The sequence below is a fragment of the Lactuca virosa genome, chromosome 1 (assembly GCF_052849685.1).
Source record: "Lactuca virosa cultivar CGN04683 chromosome 1, Lactuca_virosa_CGN04683_v6, whole genome shotgun sequence".
NCBI lineage: Eukaryota > Viridiplantae > Streptophyta > Magnoliopsida > Asterales > Asteraceae > Lactuca > Lactuca virosa.
The window spans coordinates 128,980,254-128,999,257 of record NC_136426.1 but is presented as its reverse complement, the minus strand read 5'-3'; the positions used below and the strand labels follow the sequence as shown (position 1 = coordinate 128,999,257).

Here is a 19,004-nt window from a genome sequence, read left to right as displayed (position 1 = left end):
CTAGTTATCATTTTATGTGGAAACCTTAGAATTGGGGAGCTCTATTTTGGACAATGATCGAGCGCGTAATTGGGCTGTTGATTGGATTATTATTTCACTCGAGAATGAGTAAGTCAAACCTTAATCAGTCCTATCCTTATGTGATTAAGTGCTTAATGGGTTAAGTGTTCTTACTTAACCCTAATCGTCATTTTATGTGAAACCCTAATCGTCATTTCATGTGAGGTAGTCACTGTTGCAAGTGACTATGACCTGTGATCGGGTATTGACTCGAGTATCTTCCTTTAGGTGATTGGAAGTGAGTTGAAGCTGGTAGAGTTCTTCGTGGCTACAGTGGTTACCTACACGCATATCGAGGTGAGTTTCGCCTCACTGTACCATGGGTTGAAGGTACCAATGCAAGCCCACTAGTTTTGGTTATCTGTTAGTAAAGGGATACCTTAGGGACTATATATAGTCATGTAGGATAGACTGAGGACTCTTGATCTAAGCTTTCTTACCTGTTCCTTGTTTGGTTGTGGTTCTAGAGTAGGATCACCTTTCTAGGTGACTATCTCACATCTGAGTATATACAACCATGCATTCCTTGGATTGATGATATTGAATATGCTGTTATGCTGTTGTGATCTGTTAGATCTTTGTTCTGGTATTGAGTATGCTGTAGTGAACTGTAGAACTGTATGCTATTTGTGCTTGCTGGTTATCATCTATGGAGTGCCCTTAGGGACTGTTTGTGGTTATGTAGGATCGTCTGAGAACTCTTGGTCTAGGCTCTCTTGCTTGTTCGTTGTTTGGTTGTGGCTTTAGAGTAGGATCATCTGTTCGGGTAGCTATCTCACCTCTAGTTACTTATGGTTACGCATTCTATGGAGGTTAGCTGGTAGCAGGACTGTATACTTTGAGAGGACTAGTAGGCGATAATGAGCTGTATGATTGTTGTTTTCTTGTATTATGTGCTTACTTAATCCTGATTGTTTATATGTCGACATGTTGTGTTTGGTTTGGGTTGAGGCGGTCCTGCTTTGTGCTGTATGCCAAGATATCCGGTGCGGGCCGGCGGTAAGCCGTAGGTACGAAGGCTCGGGAAGAGCGGCAAGGTTGAGGAAGTAGGCCAACAAACCTTGGGTATTCCAGCCCGATGGCTGTTTTGACCTGTTGTATATTGGCATTCCAACCTGGGGTATTCCATCTCGAGGATGATTAGACCCGGAGGTTAACTAGGCTTGGGGTATTCCAACCCGATTGTTGATTGGACCGACATGTTTGATGGTATATGCTATCTGTTTGTGTAGTGGTATTTTAGGGGAAACTCACTAAGCCTTATGCTTATCCAGTTGTTTATTGTTTCAGGTATCACTGGTGTCTACGGGAAGGCGAAGGCGGGACTGTACACACAAATCAACAACATTGAGGATTCCGTGTTTTCTATAAAACACTGATTTTGAATAAATGTAATTTGGAATAAAAGATTTTCTTAATAATTGATTTATAAATTGGAAAATTTTCATTTTAATAAAAATGAAAATTTTTGGTTGTGAAAATGGGACGTTACATTGCTATTTTATTTAATCTTAAAACATCCAATTTGATAAAGCTTTATGAACAACCTTGACCGGTTCTTATTGATCGGTCCGCCTCAAAAGAATTTCAGTTGTCTAAAGGAGTCCGTCAAGGGGACCCGCTCTCCCCATTCCTCTTCCTTCTGGCCATGGAGGGCCTAAATGTGGCCATGAAATCCGCCTGCCAAAAATCGTTGTTCCATGGTGTTAATATTCCAAATAGGGGCCCCTCGATATCACATCTTTTTACGCTGATGATGCGATTTTCATTGGAACCTGGGAGAGCACTAATTTCTCAAATTTGGCGCGTATTCTTCGTTGTTTTCATGCAGCTTCCGGGCTTAAGGTGAACTTCCATAAGTCCAAAGTCTATGGAGTTGGTGTTTCAGAGAGTGAAATTTCTATCTATGCGCGGGTTCTCGGATGTGAGGCGGCTTCTTTTCCTTTTAAATACTTAGGAGTCCCCTGTTGGCTCAAACATGGGTCTTAATAGGAATTGGATGCCCGCCATTGAGAGAGTTCAGTGTAAACTCTCCTCTTGGAAGTCTAAATCACTTTCGTGCAGTGGTAGAGTTACCCTCACGAAAGCGGTCCTTGGTAGTTTACCACTGTTTTTCTTTTCGCTTTTTAGAGCCCCAAATTCGGTCATTTAGTTTCTCGAGAGATTCCGAAGGAGATTTTTGTGGGGTGGTATCGGGGAGAAGAACCGCATTCATTGGGTTGCCTGGAAGGTTGTTTTAGGCCCTAAAGCCAAAGGAGGGCTTGGCCTTGGTTCGTTGTCTTCTCTAAATTTGGCCTTGCTGTTTAAATGGATTTGGCGGTTTAAAATGGAACCGGACGATCTTTGGAAAAAAGTTATCTGTGGAATCCACAACTTGTACAGGAAACCTATTTCCAATCTCTCCAAAAAATCCATTCCTGCTGTTTGGCTCAATATGACAAAGACGATCTACGCGCTTGATAACATCGGTATATCTTTTTGTTCTGTTTTGAAACCTCAAGTTGGGTCCGGTAGGGACATTCGTTTTTGGCTCGATAACTAGAGAGGGGGCGGGAATCTCGCTTCGAGGTACCCTCATATTTTTGGCTTAGATAAAAGGAAATCGTGTTGTATTAGTGATCGACTCAGTAATAGAGGAGGCGGTTGGGAGTGGAAGAGGCAGCCTAGGCAACAGGTGAAAATTGATGAATTTCAAGCCTTGAAAAATGAGGTGTTGACTTTTGTGCTTAGAGATTCCGCTGATGTTTGGAAATCGCCCTTGTCTGTTGATGGCAAGTTTTATGTGCATGATCTTAGGTCGCTGATAGATTCCTTCCTAATGGTTGAGATGTATAATGTTATGACCTGGATTTCGTTGGTGCCTTTAAAAATAAATTGTTTCATTTGGCAGGCTTGCATCAGTAGAATCCCTACTGCTTGTGCTCTCTCTAAGAGAGGTGTTTTTGCCCAGAGTAGCGATCGCTTATGGTGTGCTTGGGAGGCTGAAGATGCGGATCACCTGTTTGTGGGTTGCCCTTGGGCTCGTGATGTTCTTCAGCAGATTTTGTGTTGGTGTAATATTCCTCAACGGAATTTCGATTCCATCCGGGAGCTTATCGCTTTTGCTTCCAAGTTGGGTAAATGTCCGAAGAAACGTAAAGTTCTTTTGGCCATTTTCTATGGTTACATGTGGTGTATTTGGAGAGCGTGAAACAATAGATTTTTCAGCAAGGTGTGTATCTCTAAGGCGGGTGTGTTTGATAATGTTATTTCTTTTGTCTTTAGTTGGGTTAAACATATAGGGTGGTTTGTAAACTGTATTTGGGTGGAGTGGTGTGTCTCTCCATTTAACATTATGTAGTGTCTGTTTTGTTTTGTTTTCTGTCCTGCATTGCTCTTTTAGGCTGTGGCTTAATAATATATCGCCGTTTCCAAAAAAAAATATCGCCGTTATTGGGTAAACAATTATATTTTAATTTAAATGACATATAACACGTTTCACTTAAATCAAAATGGCTCTAACACCCATCACAACTCATTGATTTGTTTGACATGAAGATTATTAGTAAGGGCACAAGAAACAAGTGTTGGTTAGAGTTTGAAAAAGGTGTACTTAAATCAAAATCACTCTAACACCCATCTTTTCTTTGGATTGGTTGTAGAGTGAAAGGGCTTAACACTTTGAATCGGAAAAATTGGGTGGAATTTTGTTTTCTTTCCTAGAGGCTTTTGCTAATAAAGTCTAGATATTAAAAAAAAAAACAAAAAACAAAAAACAAAAAAAAACAAAAAACAAAAAACTAAAAACTAAAAAAAAAAACTATTTTATATATTGGATCTGAACATTCCTTTTGAATACTTTAAGCGATATTTTACTTATTTTATAAGTTAATAAATTTTTAGCTTCTAAGTTGTTAAATTTAATTTCAAAATTGTACATATGTTACAATAACCTATTGCGTCAATCTTAAAATCATTAACCGGTCTTAACCTTTAACCAGGTATGTTAAAGAAAAAATAACCTACATAACCATGTCTATTTAACTGGTCGTACATTGTTATTTTTCTTTTTGTATTTATTTTCTTCCTACCTATTTTAATGGTGAAAAGTGTCATTTAATTTAATTTAAATTTGATTGGATATTAAATTTATACATTTGTTATTATCTTAAATACATAATGAGAGAAACAAAATGTAAAAAGATATTTAATTTCTCTAAAACCCTTGTCCAAAAACGGACGTCACTCATGTTATGGAAATACGGGCTTGTGGTGGTTTGTTGGACTTTTGTTGCAACAAATGACTTTTCAATGTGATGTTTCATTTTCGAAGTTCATTATGCCATAAGTAGCACGTCACATTGTTTGCATTACGTTTTTCTACTCCTCCTTGTCATTTTAAACAATTTAAAATGTTCTCACACATGGGGCTTTTGTAACCCTCCACATATCGAACCCTCAATTTAAAAGAAGAAGAGCAACACCTGACTATTGGGCTAGAAGCCATTTAGTCTCATAAATACTATGGTTGTCAATAAACACTTTGCATTTTATGTTTTTCGATTGACATCAAAGCTCACTAATTAGGATGAATAAGATAAATGAGCTATTAAATACATGTTTCCAGTTCACAAGATAACTCTCGAGCATGCACATTGAACTCATAATATTAGTATTGTCACACTTATTGTCGTTCATTACATTTAATCGTATTTACAAAATTCCGGAGTCCTTATTTCTCAATGATTATGGAATCATAAATTCATTCATAATCATAATACTTTCGTGATCCAATCACCATTGCCATTACACACTCAGCTATCAGCATACTCCTTACTCATGCTAACATAGCAATTTGTTTCCACAGTTTCATGTCTTAGCAGGTATCAGTACATTCATCACTATTTCTTGCCACTTGTAATTAATTATATGGCATCGATTAATCATATAAGGTCATATAACTCCAAATGGTAACAAGCAATCTTAATTAATAAGACATCATATAACCTAATAATTAAGCATACCAACAGTAAGAACCATAATAAACACACCCAGATGACCTTAACAGTTTTACTAATAGTCGACCATCTATTTACCTAGCTAGGCTTCAACAAGTTAGGTCACCACCCAAAATACTATTTGGAAATTGGAATCACAATTATGCGCATCGCATTGATTCTTTCATCTTCGTTGATAAGGTCACTCCAGCTTAGTGAAGATAGAGCAGAATCTTTCACCTTCACTTCCACCTCCATTTCCACTTTCTCCTTCAACCTTTTCATCATCTCCGCCTTCTTCTGCTCCTCGTCCCAGCCCACCATCTCATTCTCCATCTCTTTCATCCTCTTCTCTTTAGCCATCTTTGGTAGGAACTTCGTTCGCTCCACCTTCTTCATTTTTTTATCACTGCCAGTTTCATTTTTTTATCACTGATCTTTTGATTTAAAACGTAAAAAACTACCATCTTTAAACGTCTGCAAATAAAGAAAAAAAAAAATAAAGAAATGAAAAGAAACATTTCATGATCAGAATAAACAAAGTTACATATTGCAGAAGTTGTAACAAGTTACAAGTGTAAGGACTTACAACACACCACTCCACATCGTCGTCAATTATCTCTTTTACTTGAATATTAAAGTTTCCTACAACAGAGACGAGTCCCACAGTAGCTTGTTCTTCATCTAACTGCGGCTTGACACTTATATCCAAGCGTTGTTCACAACACTGCATAAATGATAAAACACACAAAAAAAAAAACTTATATAAAAAACCCACATACTTAATAAACGAATAAAAACAAAACAAAACCTCTAATACTTACTGATTCAGGTCCAGTCGTTTCGAAATATTTAAGATTTAGAACCACGATGATGCCCTTCCCACATTTTCCACATGCCACATGCAAGTTCACCATCTCCGGCTTAACATTTGTGATAGTAGCGCTATCGGACTTGTACTCCTTCACCAGCCTATACATCGCCTCCATTCTTAGTGAGTGAAAGTTCAAAGAGACATAATACAACAGAAGGAAGAGCGTGAGTTATATAGATGACACATTCCAGAATTTTCATAGGATGGATATTTATTAATTGGAATTCATTGATATATAACAAACTGTCTAAAAGTGGTAAAGCGTACATGCATCCAATTAATTGTCGAGTAATCATTAACATCCTTATTATATTAAGTTGGTTGAAATGAGTGAAAAAACCATCATAATGATATTATCAGTGATTTTAGTTTTTCTTTGCTGATGCATAAGACATCGAATATATATATATATATATATATATATATATATATATATATATATATATATATATATATATTATTTACAATATTGAACATATAAAATGTTATTCTAGGTTTGCTGGTTTTTACCTTGGTTTTGTAGAGTGAAACGATGTGACAAATTAGGTGGGAACTGATACGAGGTGACGTGTTGCATGCTTTCAAAAGAAATATTAACACTAAATTTGCAAAAGGAAACATTTTCATTGTCTCTATATAAAAAACCAATTTATATTTGAGAAAATGACGTTAAATATAAGATGATCAAAATATGTAACTTTTGAAAGATAAATGATTTATATATCTAAATGTTTTTTTTTTAACATAATAACATTTGTTCCCAAGGTCTTTTCACAAAATATGCAATAAAATGAAAAATACATAATAAGAAAATCAAAGTCGCATACGATTTTCTTTTAGCAAAACAACATCGTATTAATTTGGAAAGGAAAAAGTGCAGTTGATTGCGAAAATTGCATGTGAGCTGCAATAATCTCACCGGCCTAAGGCCCGGTTTCAAGATAAAAATTGATTTTTTCCCCTTCATTTTAACACAATCTTTTCACAAGTGTTTACAAATTTTCTCCGAAAACAATTACTCGACGAAACGACAAGATCTTTCTTAATCTGTTAATTATTTATCCATATCTACGTTTATTATTTTTATATAACGTCTCAAATTTCAACCCAATCTTTTCTTTTTAAAATATAAAAAAAAATCGTATCAGTTTAACTTTCAAAAGAGTAAATAACCATTTGTTTCAAACATCATTAAAGAAGAGTTATAATCATAATAAAATCAAGAGTGTAAAAAATCTCTAAAACATAGCAATAGATGCAATGCAATCCCGTCGTGACTTTTCTCTTGCTAATAGGAAAACCTAATCATTTTATATTTAAAACCGTAATCACAAACCTTAGTGAGTTTCTTAAAATACTACATACAACACAAAATAATATGTCGAACCCTAGGAGTATATTTTAACACAATCGGCCTAACCCTACGGGTCCAACACTCCAACCTAACGGGCCTTGCCTAATAAAGAATGTAAACATACAAGCAACCAGTAAGACCCTATTAGTCTAACATACCATATCATATGTAATACATGATGCGTTTTGAGCATAACTACAATTCCTATATGATCATGCAACCCTAATTGCTTTGGATCCAGGTTTTCACTAATTGAACATGCAAACTTAAACACCAAAGCAAAACCCTAGGAACTAGTATATAATTTGAAATCTATACATAAATAGGGTTTAGATGTTTACCTTACTTGTTCTGTAGTAATAACAAGAAAACCTTGTAGATCTTGACTCTTGAAAGCAAGTGCCTCAAATGTGACACCTCTAATGGCTTACAAACACTCTTTGCAAGATGGATGAGAGGAGAGAGTAGGGAATACACCAGAATTTAGGCTAGGGTTAGGAATAGCATGCATAGGCCGAAACTTCTAAGCGTTGGGATCTTTATATAGTTGAGGCTGCTAGGGTTTGCTGGAGGAAACCCAAATTTCCTGCTTAAGGCTTAAGCATCCCATGGACCCTCATTAAGGAGCCTTGGACGAAAACTTATAGTGCCTCCCTATAAGTTTTTTGTCCACTCCTTTCCATGGAGCCCTTTAGCTCAGTTTCACAACTATCAATGATTTGCAAAACAACCCCAGTTCCTTTAATCAGTTCATTTAATCCCAAAATTAATTCCAAATTAATTTATGATTAAATACTAATTAAATAACATGATTTCTAATTAATATATTATTCTCATAATACATTAAGAAATTCAACTTATCTCTAAAAGTCATCCTGTCAAGTTGCAAGAGTGAAGGCAACCCAAAAGGACCATGCTACTGTCAAATCAAGTACATATTAATTATAGTTATGGGCTTAGACACCTAATCCAATAATACAACGAGAAGACTCACCTGAAACAAAAAGTTGAATCCGAACTACCTTGAATTCTCGTAGAATCAGCTACACGATTTGACTAAACTAAACAGATCTCAAACCTTAGTTTATAGATCAAAACCTCTAAGTGTAGCCTAAAACCAAATTGGTCAAAAAGTCAACGACCAACGGTCAACGGTCACCCGTGTCCTGACTAACCCCTAAAATAGAGGTTGTACTCAAGACTACTGAGTTGATTCAGTAGGTGCGCGACATGTTTCAATTCGTGCAAAGTTTGCAAAAGAGTTATGCAGATCGGCGACGTTCGGACCTCGAGTTTTAGGTAGGAGACTTGGTGCTTCTAAAGGTGTCACCTTGGAAAGGTGTCATCCGATTTCAGAAGCGGGGCAAGCTGGGCCCCAGATTCATTGGACCTTTCAGGATTTCAGACTGGGTGGGCAAGGTTGCATATTGTATCCACAACACCTTCCATGTCTCTCATCTTCGGAAGTGTGTGGCCGATGAGTCCACAGTTATTCCTCTGGATGATATTCAAGTTGGTGATCTCATGAACTATGTGGAGAGACCGGTGACGATCTTATATCAGAAGACGAAGGCTCTGTGTAACAAAGAAGTATCACTGGTCAAGGTTTAGTGGCAACATTGGAAGGGTTCTGAATGGACATAGGAGCCTGAGGCGGAGATGCGACAACACTACCCAAATTTATTCGAGCCAGCTGACTTTGAGGATGAAGACTAGTTACAGCGGGAGAGAGTTGTAACATCTAATTTCAAGGTATTCATTTTGACCCTTGAGTTAAGGTTTGTTTGCAAGATTTGTCCTCAATGACGATTTTGTAATTGGGGGTGTAGCATGAGTATGTTGGGCGTACGCCTTGGTACGCTGGCCGTACTTGGCCCCGTGCACGTACGTTGGGCATACACATTGGTACGCAGGGCATAGGCAACTTAGACCAAACCCTAAAAATATAGGGTTTGTGCACTATATAAGCACCATTATAGTCCCAAAACCCTTCCTCTTAACAACCTCCATCCAAAAAATCAACCCTCCTTGTAAACCATAATCTATTTTGAGCATTTTGAGCTTTTGGAGTGAATAGTGGGCTTTCTTGGTTATGAAGGAAGATCATCAAGGAGGTGGCTTTTCTCTCAAAACTTTGGATCTAGCATTTTCTCTTCATTGTGCATCTAGTGTAGGTAAAAAGCTTCAACCTTGGTGTATGTTTCTTATGGATCTAGTTTTAGCTCAAAGTTGTCACCTTTTCGTCCCAAAATTGATCATTGTAAGTAGGGGGTACTCCAGGAAGTTTGAGTTGTAATTTTAGAGGTTTTGGGTGTGCTAAGTCATAAAAATTTGTTTTTGGTCATTAGTTTCTCTCCATGCATGAGATATAGTGTCTTAATGGATAATGAAGTTAGGGTTTTTAGAGCTCAAGTCTTAATAGCCATGCTAAATCATAAAGCTGGAAACTTTATGGTTATGGACATCCTTTTGAGCCTAAATCTAGATTTTGGACATAAAAGCTTAAGGATTAAGCACTTAATGGGTAAGGTGTTGAGCAAACCGCGTACGTTGGGCGTACCAATGGGTATGCTACGCATATGTGGTCAGCTCCCCGATACTAGGTCAATCGCACAGTACACCCCGCGTACATAAGGAGTACGTCCCACATACTCACCGAGTCAACTTGGTTGACTCAGTTGACTTTGACTTGGATTTTACTAGGGTTTGACCTAGGGGTATTTTAGGTATTTTGACCTATATGCTAAGATTCTGTCAATGAATTTATTAAGGTGACTGGTAGAGTTGATCTCGGAGCGGTGTGCTATTCGGTTTTCTTATTTATCTTTGAGGTGAGTTTTCTAACTATATCTATGGGTCGAAGGCACCAATGCCGACCTATTACTTGTTATGTGGAACACTAGTTGTCTCTGTGATGCTTGCATGAAAGACCAGGATCTGGCCTTTGACAATTGTATGAAAGACTAGGATCTGGCCCCTAGCAATTGTATGAAAGACCAGGATCTGGCCCCTGATACTTGTATGTAAGACCATGATTTGACCCTCGACATTGCAAGGAAAGACCATGGTGGTAGCCCATCGCACATGTATGTAAGACTGGGATTTGGCCCTTGGCATTGCAAGGAAAGACCATGGGGGTAGCCCATGACACTTGTATGTTTTGGGTATATCGTATTTTGAAGAATTTACTAAGCTCTATTCTTATAGTTTATGTTTATTGTTTCAGGTACTTCCGATTCGAAAGGGAAGGGTCCGACGTGACGACACAACATACTCCCCTCATGATTTCCGCATTTGAAATAATTGTACTATGATGTTTTGAATATTATGACTTGATGTTGGTTTTGAACAATTAATGAATTATTGGATGGATTTATAAATGAAAATTTTTATTACCTTTTTCAAGACGTTACAGAAAACCCAAGTAAACCTTGAAAAATCATCAACAATAACTAGTATGTACTTCTTCTTATTGAGAGACTCAAGAATTTAAGGTCAACACAAGTCAATGTGAAGAAGTTGCCAAGGTTCAATGGTTTTTGAATCAATTTTGATCGGATGACCTTGACGATGTTATTTTCCCTTTTCACATGCAGCACGAAACAAATCATTGTCAAATTTCAAAACAGGTAAACCACGAACAAGATCATTGAGAATAAGTTTATTTAAATTTTTGAAGATGAGATGAGAAAGACATCTATGCCATAACCAACTGAGATCTGAGGATGCTTTCGATAGAAAACACACCGAAGGAATGCCCACAATTGGTTTCAAGTCAAGAGTGAACACGTCTTCCTTTCGTTTTCACTTCAACAGAATCTCCTTCGTTTCCTTGTTTGAGATTATACTTCATTCCTCATCAAAAAGAACCTTATTTCCTATTAAAAAAACTAGTTGCGAATCACTAATCAAATTGTTCTTTAAACCTTCAACATAAGCGACCCGATTCACCATGAATTTTCCATTTGTCACTTTTCCATAACCTTTGACTTTACATTTGTGATTGTTTCCAAACTTGACGACTCCAACATTATCCAACTTTCGAAAATCTCTCAAAATTTCCATTCTCCCTGTAACATTCGTAAAATTCTTGAAAATTTTAAACTTTTAAAATAAACCCCAAACCATCATTGTTTACAAATTGTTTTCAAAATAAGTTTCACATAAGAGAAATCCCAAAATCGTAAAACAAAATATGAGGAGGTGCACGATCACGCCTTCGCCTTCCCGCGATCCTCTGAAGTACCTGAAACATAATCCAAAATTGTAAGCCCAAAGCTTAGTAAGTTCCCCCAAAATACTGATACATAACAAATAGCACAAATATAATAACATCATGCAATGGGTCCACAGCTTAACAGACTGGATTACCCCTGAGCCCACAACATAAGTCTGGCTTGCCTTCGGCCCACAACTTATGACTGGCTTGCTCCCCGACCTGATCAGTCCTTGGACTGAATACCGCTAAACCCTCAGTATGAGTCTAGCATGCCCTTCCCGACCCTCAACTCGTATCTGAAATGCTCATGAGTCCTCAGTATGAGTCCGACATGCCCTCCTTGGCCCTCAACTCATATCTGGCATACTCCAGGGTTTGTTGGCTACAACACGGAGGAATACAACCTCAACCCAACCCACACAATATGTCGATATATAACAAATAATTTCATATACATATAAACAGACAATATCACAGGTAGTCCTATAGATCTACCAGACTAGCATATCAATTCTAGCATGCATATCTATTCCATATATCAACAAATATCTGGTTATCAACCAATGGGCCGACCTTGGTGCCTTCGACCCGAAAGTATAGTGAGGAAGACTCATCTCACAAGTAGCTGAACATATAAGATCTAACTCCGAATCTCAGCTCCTAACTCAAATGCCTACAACAACCATGTGACCAATTCCATTAAAACCCCAAAATACCCAAAATGTCCTCAAAGGTCAGCTTGGCCAACCATGGTCAAAGTTAAAGTCAACGGTCAAGGCCAACAGTCCATGTTGACCCAACTCGTCGAGTGCACTTATGAAGTCGTCGAGTTCTACGGTACTTAGAAATTCGGGGAAAAACCTAGCCAACTCGCCGAGTTGGCTGGGAAAACTCGTCAAGTTTTCCCCAACTTAACACATTCAGATGATTCTTCGATTCCAGGGACTCTAAGGCTCAGATCTGAACTCCAAATGTGTCAAAAAGGATAAAGTTTCCAACTTTATCCTTTGGGACTACTCCAAAAGCTCAAAAACCCTTCCACAAGGCTTGAAAACTCAAACGCTTAACTATTAAGCACAAAATCCTTGAGATCTGGAACCCGACCTTTCCAAAAGAGATACTAGTCTCAAAAACATCCCAAAGGTTGGTGTTTTATAGACATGCATGTCCAATGCACGTCTTGAACCCAAAATGGGTCAAAAAGGGAAAATATGACCTAAACTATATGCATGGCATCAAGGCTTGTCAAAAGACCTGATATAACCCACTATAAGACCATCTTGACCTGGAGATTCATAAAGTTGCAAACTTTATGAAGTCTATTCATTGCAACATCCATGAATAAGGAGGAAAAGGGACCAAACTCAAGATCTAGCTACCTAGATAGATAAAAATCGGATCTTGAATACTTACAATGGTCCAAAAGAGTGCCAAACTGAAGATGTGAGGTTAGCTTGCTAGATCCTTGCCTCCTTATCTCAATCTTCTCCCTCTTTTGCTCCAAATGCCACACTAACTCACAATATGAGATGGAATGAAGATTAGGGTTCACAAAGCCGATAATAGGGTTTGGAGGTTGATAAAAGATCAACCTCAAAGACTTAAAAAGGTTATATAGGGTGCAAACCCTAAAATTTTGGGTTTCTCATCCAGCCGCCAACTCGTCAAGTTTTCCTCACCAATTCGTCGAGTTGGTCCAAAAAGATGCGTGACCCAAAACCTTCCAACACGTCGAGTGGAGGCCATCAAATCTCTGAGTTCCATGGGAAACTTGCCTTTTATAGAATAAATCTCATACCTGGGAATCGGGATGTTACAAATCTCCCCCACTTAGACCAGGCTTCGTCCTCGAAGCCTGCTGTGGTGAACAAATCTGGATAATGCTCCCGCATCTCAGCCTCCGGCTCCCAGGTCCACTCAGATCCCCTCTGATGCTGCCACTGTACCTTTACTAAAGGTACCTCCTTGCTCCGCAGAACCTTTACCTTCCTTTCCAGAATATCTACCGGCCTCTCAACATAGTTTAGGTGCTCATCAACCTGAATATCATCCAATGATACCACTGCATCCTCATCCAATACGCACTTCCACAATTGCGAAACGTGAAAAGTGCTATGAATCTGACTGAGCTCCTCCAGAAGATCCAATCTATAAGCAACTTTGCCAACCCTGACAATAACCCAGAATGGTCTAATATATCGGGGGCCCAACTTCCCCCTCTTCCTGAAGCGAATCACACCTTTCCAAGTTAAGACCTTCAACAACACCATGTTGCCGACCTGGAACTCCAACTCAGATCGGTGTCGGTTGGCATAGCTCTTCTGCCGACTCTGAGCAGTCTGCAATCTCTGCCTGATCTGCTAAATCATCTCTGTAGTCTCCAGAACCACCTCGGTCCGACCCATGAGTCTGTGCCCGACCTCACCGTAACAGACTAGGGTGCGACATCTCCGCCCATACAGGAGCTCAAAAGGCGGAGCACCAATACTAGAATGGAAGTTGTTGTTGTAGGAGAACTATACAAGAGGTAGGTAGGAGTACCAGCTCCCACCAAAATGAATAACGCATGCTCGCAACATATCCTCGAGAGTTTGAATGGTCCGCTCACTCTGGTCGTCGGTGTGTGATGTGTGTAAACTCAACTAGTTTTAAACCTACTTTTAATTATAAATTAACACACAAAAGGCAGTGGACCTATCAATTGTGGTATGGCTAAATAAGTAGGGTATCGAACTCAGGGAACGGAAAATTAAAACTAATAACTAAAATTATCTAAAAGACAAGTAATGAAAATAGGTTTTTCTCTAGTTTTACAAGACTAGAAACTTAAACTAAAGCTTAACTAATCAACTAATAGCTGAAAACACGTAAAGACAACTAAATTCAATGATCAAAAGGGTTTCTGTTTAGGTTAACCTCATTTACTCCTATGGTTAATTTTTATGTTAATGTAATAGATTAATTGTTGTTGGTTACCGATTATGGTGATTAGATTCACATTCGTTATTACCAATCCTTAGGAAATAGATTAATTTAAGCAATGATCAAGTGATTAAACTAATAAACCTCCTAGTTCAATTATTCGGATTAAATAAGACTTGTAATTAGCTAATTGAATTGGTGATTCAACTAACCTCTTGTTGATGGAGTATCAATCAAGCTCACACATTAATTTACCCATTCTCTAGTTAATCCTAGTTTCATATTCATTATTCCTAGGCATATAGCAATGTGTTCACATAAATTTATATGAGATAAGCAATCAAGAGATGTTCATGCAACTTAATTACTTAGCAATTAACAGAAAATAGTTATGGTTAATGCATAAGGGTCTTTAACAAGCTTAATTTAACAAAATCACCAATTAACAATTAATCAAAAGAATGTATCAAACCATAGGAGCAAATTCGTCTTTCCTAAACAGAAACTAACTAATTTAGTTCATGATTTCAGTGTATGAAAACCTAAAAACGAATCTAAATAAACCAAACATCATTCTATTCAAAGGTAAAGTAGAAAATTAACTAGATTGCCTTATTCTTTTGAGATTAGGGTTCTTCACACGTTCTTCTGATCTCCAGCAAGTTCCTTAGTCGCCAAGTAAGTTCTCTAAAAGCCAGAGAGGGCCTCCATTCGGATTTGTGGCTTCTATTTATAGATATCTCAAAACAGGGGCTACTCGTCGAGTAGCCCACCAACTCGTCGAGTCCCTTAGTTGAATCCGTATGCGGCAAGGACTTCTCGTATTTCTTCGTGAACTTTCGTATGGACTCATCGAGTAGTCGTCCCTACTCACCGAGTAGCTTCAGAATTCAACATTTTCCTTCTTTCTTCCATTCCCGAGCTTTCGATCGTGACTCCTGCTTCCTTTTGCTTCTCAGCTTCCCTTCTGGACTGAAAATACAATTTGAACATTATTAAGTACCTTTTGTCCATAAAATGTAAATAATTAGCTAATAAATTATATAAATCTATACTAAAAATATAGCTAAGTATGCAAATATCAAAATACCCCACACTTGACTTTTGCTTGCCCCCAAGCAAAACTGAATTTTAAACATACTAGCATCACATAAGACAATCCCAATTGAACCCAGCCATTATGCCAAGACCGCAACGCATGCATTTGTGTCTAAAATTTTTCCTAAGGACCCCCCTTAATCCTAAATACTTACAATCCTCATAAACACTCGCCCACTTTTTCCGAACAATGCTCATTTTATGCATCCCTCCGAATCCATCCGCAGAAAACCTTCTAACCTCAAGGTATTTTTGGTTGAGCAACCCAAGCACACATAATCTAGAAAATTACAACTTTTCCAATACCAATATGGAGCTTTTTATAATTCTTCACTTCTTTGATAATTTGTCTTTCGTTTCTTTGAATTCACCAACTTTTTGATTTTTTTGGTATCTTCAACTTTGATCTTCTTTAGAATTTTGATCTTTTGATCTTTACTTTGACTGCTCCAAAATTCTTCAAACTTTTCTTGTAATTCTCTTTTTTTTTCTTTTACATGTAACTCACTTTTTTTTTCACTCAAAACCCTACATGCTTAAGCAGGGGCGCTCAACTTCAACCTTTATTGGTTAAGGATAATAGTTTTCCTGGATACATTTCAAGCACACGATGCTAAACATATTGCATCCTTCAAACTAAGCAAGGTTGTGTTTTTGTCCCATGATTTCACTAGAATAAAGGGGGCCACAAATGCACTAGAACGTGTATAGGCTCAACTAAACATTTGGGTCTTCATACAATCATCAAATGTAACACTAGCATAAAATCCTAATTGCTTTTTACCAAATTTTCTCAATTAAGTTCTAGCAATTTTTATCCAAAATTTTTTAAAATTATACCTAGAATTAGGATTCTAATCTTACTAATTTATCTAATATAACCAACCCCCTACCCCACACTTAATTTATGCAATGTCCCCATTGCATATTATGCATGATAAAGAACAATAAAATAAAGAAGGAATTGGAACAAACTCCCCTGGGATAGTAGTCGCGAGGTTGATATTCTTCAATTTAGCTCCATCTTCAACTGACTTTAGACATGGGAACAGCTCATCCATGCCTTGGGTGTCAAATCTTATGTGGTACAACTCCAAATATGCAGGAAAATAGTCTTGAAAATCTTTGGGAAATGGTTTTGAAAGAACATGAGTAAACCCCTATCAAATATGGTCAAAAGCCAAATGTTGATTGTGAAATATCGAGTGACTCGCCGAGTAAAGACGGCTGCTCGACGAGCAGAAGGCTTTTTAGAAGATAAATCGTGACTTTCCAAGCGGACTCGCCGAGCCCAAAATATGCACTCTGCGAGTACATCGCTGAGTGATAAATGTTTCTTCTGCTTTTGAGTCTGTTTCTGCTGTGGTTGGGTATAATTATTCAGTGTCTTCCCTTCTTTTTTTCTTTAATAAGCAACACTCTTAAACCCTCTCTTGACAACGGACTCGACCTTAGACTCAAAAATTGCACATTTTCTTCTAGACCCGACCCTTACTCTAGCCTTGACACTTGAGACTCTTGCATGCATCCTAGCCTCAATCTGAAAAATAAGAGCAACCACAAGTGATAAAAGCAAATTCCTACTTAACGTCCTAAAATTTTAAAGTTCCAAACAACCAAAAAAAAACGAACAAAACAAATTGTTTTTAAAACATCCAAATTAAACACAAAATGAAACTTCAATCTTCATCTTCCTCTTCATCTCCTTGCAGCCCACTTCCTCCAGCTTGGTTTTCTTCTTGCTTGCATCCTTTCGTCCCAACTTGACACATACGGAAATCCGGGTCCCGACCTTGGTGCGAAATGCATTTGCTCAAATAAATAAGCAAATGATTCATTAACATAGTTCACGCCTCTCCCAATTTCGTCTTGGTACCTCCTCGACTCAACGTTGTACCAATCCATTGGTAACTCTTCAACCACCGGAATAACCGATGGGTCTTCCCAGACTTGCTCTCTCCTTTGTCTCACCCGTCTTCCCGGCTCCTCCGGCACTAATGGTTCATCATCATTGGGGATAGAAATGTGCCCCCACCAAAATCCTCAATAATCCTAGCCCTCCTGAATAATGTTGTGCTAAAGGGAGGACTAGGAACCATTGTTAATGCCCGTGCCTCTAGTTGGTCCAAAATACCATAAGTCCTTGCAAGCCTTGTGACAAACATGCCCCCGTTAATCTTTGAAGTGACCCGCTCCTTAACTGCCCCTTCCGCTAAATATTTCGCCATACAATATGGCAAATTACAAAAGATATTGGGAGTGATAATACTCCACATGTAGAAAATATCTAGGGTAGGGACTTTATCGTCATCCTTTCGCATGTTAATGGAACTAGCGATCAGACGATGTATCAAGTGATGAATCGGGGAACGGATGCTCCCCTCTTGGGCGGATGAAGGAATGTAAACCCGGTTTGCAATTGTGGTCCACCAAGTTGATGCAACCACTTCTTCGGGCAAGTCTTTATGGCATTGCTCCAAGAAAGATTCAAAAGTCTCCGACATTATCATGTGTTGATCATAAATACCAAGTCTCCATGCCAACTCTGCCATGCTGCACTGACGCAGTTCTCCTCCAAGGTAAAATGAAATAACATTCGGGCTGTAGTAGTCATTACCACCCCGGAAGGAAATGGTGGCAAAGAACTCCCAGCACAACTCTTGATACACGGGCTCCTGAAGCTTGAATAATCGAGCCCACCCGTCACAAACTATTGTTTCCCCATTAACTTCAACAGATTGGATCAAATATCGGTTCAGCTCTTCTTCCAACCCAGCTTGTCCTATCCAAGCCCAATCTAGTTCATTAGGAACGTAGATCTCCTTGCGCTTTAATGCCTCCAACTTGGTTTTTACACGTGCAAGTGAAGACTTTGAAGTTATTTGAGGAAAATCAAGCCATGGAAAGTTCCCATGACTGCCCCCTCTTGAATTTTTCCCCCTTCTGGACATATTTCCTGCACAGCACAACCAAGAAAACAACCAACAAGCACAGAAACATAAAAGTTGTCAGATTCGGGGCACCTACAGCATGGACTCGCCGAGTCCACGAACAGACTCGACGAGCAGGACGATCTTTACGAGTCCAGACCTGTTTGGTGGAATAAATCAGCCAATTTTGTAAATTACCCCAAGGGTTTTGTTCGGTATGTCCTAGGGTCATAACCATTCAAGAAATTTTGACTAAAACGTCCTAATTTAACAAAAATTTAAAACCCTAAAACCCAAGTTTAATAAAAATGGGGATTTTGCAGAAATTGAGGGCATAACTTACCAAAGATTGAGACTTTTAACAGATTAAGAGTGAAAAAATAGTTAATAGTTACCTTTGAGTTGGATTTGCAAGAGAAAAGAAGAATTAAGATGGGAGCTTGAGATAGAGTCGCTCGTCGTGTAGGGATGGCGGCTGGAAGTTTGCTGCAAATGTTTTACAATTAGGGTAAAAACCCCCCTTTTACAAAATGTAAAAAAAATATAATTTTTTTTCTGGTAAATACGTGGA

The 19,004-nt window shown here is 38.2% G+C and overlaps 1 protein-coding gene across 2 annotated transcripts; it reads right to left on the bottom strand.

Moving 5' to 3' along the window:
- Nucleotides 1-4,870: 4,870 nt before the first annotated feature.
- On the bottom strand, nt 4,871-6,082 carry LOC145106548 (uncharacterized). Of its 2 annotated transcripts, none has more exons than XM_079043504.1 (3): nt 5,861-6,082; nt 5,626-5,763; nt 4,871-5,513 (listed from the first exon to the last, which is right to left on the bottom strand). In XM_079043504.1, the coding sequence occupies exons 1-3, from the start codon at nt 6,023-6,025 to the stop codon at nt 5,466-5,468; spliced, it is 351 nt and encodes a 116-aa protein (XP_078899630.1). In that variant the 5' UTR covers nt 6,026-6,082; the 3' UTR covers nt 4,871-5,465. The 2 variants fall into 2 exon arrangements, with proteins under 2 accessions (XP_078899630.1, XP_078899631.1); XM_079043505.1 differs by having other exon boundaries at nt 5,633-5,763.
- Between the last annotated feature and the right edge of the window lie 12,922 nt (nt 6,083-19,004).